Below are 5,617 nucleotides of genomic sequence, written 5' to 3' on the forward strand. Positions count from 1 at the left end.
TGATACTCCGAGTTTTGCATGCTTAAGTAAGCTGGCTTGAAACTGTGAGCAGTGACATCCACTCCGTTCTAACAACAACATGAAGACTCTGCGAGCCAAATTGCATTCCTGTTCTCGTGAATGTGTGTATTAAATAGGGTTTCAAGTTAGCGTCGCGGGGTGTTAGTACATCAATCAGCATATACTGCAACTGAGTTACAATATATTCTCAACCGCAGTTGTTAGTACTGTAACTCCTTCAATTGATAATCTTCGCACGGCTTACAGTAATCTGAATACACTCGGAATCTCAAACATTCCTTTGAAACGCGTAAGCGGAATTGTGTCATTCAGAAATTGCGCGGCTCGACAGGAGAGCAAGTTGTGTGCTTCGGCACTGGAGTTTTTATTTCTGCGATATAAATTGGATAATAATTTGGCATGCGTATACGTGACGCTTTGCACTTGTTCCATTTTATTTTCGCATAATTGATTCTTGACCAATCTAAGATCAGGATTTTTTGTCTTTCTTTCTGTTTTTCATAAGGGCCTTTGACCTGATTTTGTGTTCTTTTTCGTCGTGATTCTAATTCTCTTAATACAACTGCCCTGCATGCTACATGTCATAACCTATGCACAGCTGTAGACATGACGAAGGGCAGTGCCAGTGTTACACCGATGTGTTGTGTTGAGATCCAATGATTGTCAAGGCTCTCAAATCCCGAGACGAGTGTATTCCTCGTGGCGTGGGAAGCGAGGCCGCCTTGGGGTGGCTGTGTCGAGCATCTTCCGCTATCCCAAACTGAGATAGTGGCACATTCTAGAGCTGGAGGCACGGCTGAAGAATCCATTGTTGTTGAAGCACAGTACACTCGACTCTTCGATCCTTTTGGATCGCTTGGGGGTGCTACCCGGGCTTGCGGGCCAATTTCCATTTGCAATTTTGGCCATCTTATCCTTGAAGTTGCATATCTCCAGTTGCTTCCATTGATGTATGCCTGGAGCCGTCTGCTTGAGGATATGGTTCATAGCTCTCCGGTAGCTTCGAGGGTCGTGGTCCCGGCTGATAGCACCATCGGATCCGTATGCACATGGGTCGCTCATGATGTCAAGGGGATGCGGAGAATTTAAGAACGACGATTCTGCGGCCCGCAATTCCTTCTCCTTGAAGACTATTGTGGCGTGAAGATCCTGTGAATTGGCCGTAGCGGTTTGATCTAGGATGTAGATTCCACTGCCAGAAGGCAAAAGCGGATGTCCAGGCGCTTGTTGGGCCTCCGGTTGGAGAATCACCAATCTTCCCACCATAGTATACAATTGCCTCTGAAATGAGATCAACGTAACTTTTCGATCAGAACGGCCTTCCAGGATCTACGTACCATCACAATAGCGGGGATCTTGTCACCAGAAATTTCATAATTCCCTCGGAAACGAAGAGAAATCTCATTGTACCTGGTTTGTTGGCAGGCTCCGAAAGTTTTTGTCGACTCTTTTGAGCACCTCAACAATCTGCTGGGGAATATCACACGCGAATATGCGAGGAACGAGATCGCGAGATATGACAACTGATTGAATGTGGCTGGGAGGAAAGTTGAGGCGCTTGAGAAAATTGTTACCTCCATTCATGACTGCAGGGGCACCAAATGTGTACACTTGTCTCAAAGCAGACACCGGAACTACTCCCCGGTATCGGAACATGAGAGTGAGCAGAACGGCGATGCTTCCTCCCAGGGAATGGCCAGTGAAGCTTATTTTAGCGCGCATTCCGAATGCTGCCAAGTGTGACTGCACTAGGGGAAGCATCTGGTCATAAAGCGATTTCGCAATTTCGTACACGCCTTTGTGCACCATCACACCAGTGCTCCAACCCTCGAACTGCGTAGGTTGAAATCGAAGGTTGGCTTTCCAGGACGCCATTGATTCAGAACCCTGCACAAAAAGAAGTTGGCATCACAAGAGCATCCCACAAGAGAATAACAAATGGATTGTGAGAAAAAAATATACATATTGTGAACGCTGAAGGTCGAAGCAAATACATGCAAATGGCTACTTCTGTACCTGAATTGAAAAGAATCGAGTTGCAGTAGTCAGCTCATCACAAGCAAACCACCCGCAAATGCTGGCCGGGTTAGCAGTAGTAGCTTCTTCTCTGTTAGTGACACCAGTAATGGGTTCTGAAGTGATATGGCATGGCTCTCGTGAGTCAGTCATGAACGACGACATAGTGGAGGAAAGCTGATGATCTACTGCTCTCGACAGCAATTTGGAAGAGAGAGTCTCTGAACCTTTTCTGGGTCTGGTGGAAGGGTCACCCGACTTCAAGTATGAAGCTGTGGCAGCCAGAGCATAAGCAGTAGCTGGAGCCAGTGTGATGCCAAATTGCCCCGTCGCTCCCGAATTATCTCGATGAACTGATGATGTCACCAGTCTCAGCTTATGATCTTTAAAAAGCTCGTCTACCTGTTCACAAATTCGTAACGGTGTGGGACTTCTTTTGATCAAATGCTAACTCAAATCATTTTGATATTTTGTATAGAGTGAACAGAGCTGGCGAATACCTTCAGTTCGCTAATTGTGTAGGCCAGATTGCTGAGATTGCAAGCCTGTGCGACATTCTTGAGCTCATCTTTCGGAAATTGGTGAAGGAATTGGAAGAAAGATTCTTGAGTATGCACGACTCTTGTAAATTCTCTATCAACCTGGTCCTCATTGCTGTCTGCAACAGATCCATCTAGTGTCTTGTAGTTGACAAATCCTTCATAGTTCTGAAGCGGCTCCTCAGGAAGTTGGAACTGCTGGCTGTTGCTGTTTGAATTCCACGAGATTCTCAGAGGACCGAGCGTTTCTGCTTGAGAATTGGACGGCGCGGGTTGTGCTGTAGAAACGCAATAGCCGATAACTTTCCGTGATGTGTCAGCAGAAGCGCTCTGAGTCATTGCAAAATTTGATCGTTCAATCGAGGTCGCTCTCACATGAAGGCCATGCCAGTGGGCTTGGTTGGTAGCGCTTCCAGTTGCGGCGATTGCCCTCACCAGAACTGCCTCCATTGCTCTGCTGTAAACCTAAGATCTCAAGGAATCAGGTCCTATGAGACGCAGGTAAGGACTTTCATCAAAAGAAATAAAAATAAAAATGGATGCCTCTTACAGATCACACAACTGCTGGTTCTGATGAATGAGGTGTCTGATCAGGCTGAATACTTCTGTGAACATCAAGCTTCAGAGGAGCACTCCAACTCATATAATCTTGGCGGAGTAGGGCTTCTCAGGTGACTTTCTCTTGCGAATCAGTCCGACCTCTCCACAGCAATGAAATTGGTAAGAGAAGTTTTGAGGCATCTATATTTAGAGTGAGAAAATGAACACGTCGGTAACTGTGCGCAGTAGCTGAAGCTGAGCACAGTTAAGCCTTTTCCGTGCGCCATGTGTGTTGAAGCCCTTCTAGTGGTCTTCATACCTTGACTATTTCTCATGTCTGACGTCAAATGTACCAGTAACGCCCGCGGCCCCCACTCGAGACTGGCTGTATGCCAATTCCGACTCCAGCCGCTTCGCCCGCAACTATTTAACCAGTAAACTCGTGCCATTTCTGTGAGCCGTGAGCACTTTCTTCAGCCGGTGAACTCCTCCTGAGAATCTCCAAACATTCTAGTTCAGTCGATAATTTACGACCAGCCACGCATGTAACCAGAGGAGTTCCTTTGACTCACTCTCTCACGAGCTCCAGCAGCGCATTTTACCCTTGGACGCGCGCCGTCGTGTTGGAAGGGTATCGGAACAAGAGTGTCGGAAGTGTCGGAAGTGAGTGATACGCGGGAGCCACCAAGTATTGATCAAAAAGCAGATTAGACGAATTCGAAGTGGCGTAAGAAGCCGTTGAACGATCTCTCCTCCCCCGCCCTGCCATGACCCGCCTCCCTGCGCTGTCATTCAAAACGGTAGCGTTTGAAACCGCCATCTCTGACTCCTCTGTTTCCACAGGCTGCTGGTGTGTGTGCAACGATTTTGCGGCAAATGCGAGGGGAGTCTGTAGCGAACCAATGAGTTCGACAGTGTTGGCTACCAGATCTCACTACAACCCCTCCATCGGGACTAGCGAAGCTTGGAATCGCCTTGAACTACCACTTCCACGGCCCAGGGGGATTGGATCCCGATTCCCACGTGCATTCTTTTTGTTTACGTCAGTTAATCTGCTCTTACCACAGCTTAGCGCCTATATGTGAAAGAGTCCAAATACATCCCACTTTGACTTTGCTATAAAGTAATATATAGAAAAGTTATCATAATTATGTGGTACACCTATAGATCTAAGTTGTGTCTAAAAATGTCATTTTGATGTTTCTTGTAAAAAATATTATTTAACAGACCTATCTGTACCTATCTATTTTATTTATATAATTAATTATTAATATATTTTATTTTAAAAAATTTAGATAAAAATTCTGTTAGTGATTATTATTTTTGAATTATTTTTAATATAGTCCTCAATATGCTAATTTGACACTTATAAAGAAATTTGAACAACAAAAGTTTTAGTTGAAAAACAATGGTATGGTGCAAACCATTGGAATTAGTTCTATTATGGTAGAGATTGTTGTGAAGGATCAAACCAAGAGGATTATATTGAAGGAAGTATTTATGTGTGCCCAAGATGAAGAAAAATCTTCTTTTGGTAAACAAATTTGTTTTATAAAGTTGTAAGGTAGAATTTAACATGAATGAGTACTATGTATAAACATTGGATGGAAGTGATATTGTCAACCTTTACTTCATCAATTACAAAAAGTTTAATAGAATTGGTTAAGATATTTGTTGAATTTCTATTAGATTAAGAGAAGTTTGACGTTTGGCATTGTTGCCTTAGTCATTTATATGCCAAAAATAAGAAAAAACTTTAATCCATAGTAAGTAGCTTGGATCTTAGGCAATCATGCAAAAATGCCATAACTCTTGCTTATGAAAATTGTAATCAAGGCAAATGATAAAGGACTTCATTTCCAATTGGAGTTGAAATACATACAAGCAAGTTGTTAAAAATTTTGCATTCTAATATTTGTGGACCTACAAAGATGTTATTAATGGGAAGAATTAAATATTTTTTCATATTTATTTATGATTTCTTAAAAAAATGTGGATTTCATCTTTAAAGCCAAGAATAAGTATTCTTTAAAGTTTAAGGAATTTAATGCATTTATAGAGAAGTGATGTGAGTGTAAGATCAAGGTATTATGCATGGACAATAGAAAAGAATATTTGTCAAAGAATTTTGATAAATTCTTGAAGCTTTAAGGTATTATAAGTCAAATCTCAACTTTGTATAATCCATAATAAAATGAAGTAACTATAAGAGCAAATTGAACTATTGTAGAAATGACAAAGAATATGCCTTAATTCAAAACTTTGGAGATGAGTTCTAAAAAAAATCTATGGTGAATATAGTGTATATAAGAAATAAATATCCTACAAGTACATTCACATTATTGACTCTATGAGAAGATTTGAGTTGAAAAAAATCTTACGTTTAATACATGAGGATATTTCAATACATTGCATATCCAAAGATTCTAAATTGTATGAGGTTCAAATATAATGCAAAAGATCTAAATATAAGTTTTTTTAGTTATTGTCAAAATACCAAG

The 5,617-nt window shown here is 41.9% G+C and overlaps 1 protein-coding gene across 1 annotated transcript; it reads right to left on the reverse strand.

The window, feature by feature from the left end:
- Positions 1–357: 357 nt before the first annotated feature.
- Positions 358–4,385, reverse strand: LOC112286576 (phospholipase A1 PLIP2, chloroplastic). Its single transcript, XM_024528559.3, has 4 exons — positions 2,538–4,385; positions 2,038–2,439; positions 1,432–1,908; positions 358–1,302 (listed from the first exon to the last, which is right to left on the reverse strand). Exons 1-4 carry the CDS (start codon positions 3,024–3,026, stop codon positions 772–774), a joined length of 1,899 nt encoding a protein of 632 aa, XP_024384327.1. The 5' UTR covers positions 3,027–4,385; the 3' UTR covers positions 358–771.
- Positions 4,386–5,617: the final 1,232 nt, after the last annotated feature.

This window comes from Physcomitrium patens, chromosome 9 (genome assembly GCF_059467195.1).
Source record: "Physcomitrium patens ecotype Gransden chromosome 9, ASM5946719v1, whole genome shotgun sequence".
Taxonomy (NCBI): domain Eukaryota; kingdom Viridiplantae; phylum Streptophyta; class Bryopsida; order Funariales; family Funariaceae; genus Physcomitrium; species Physcomitrium patens.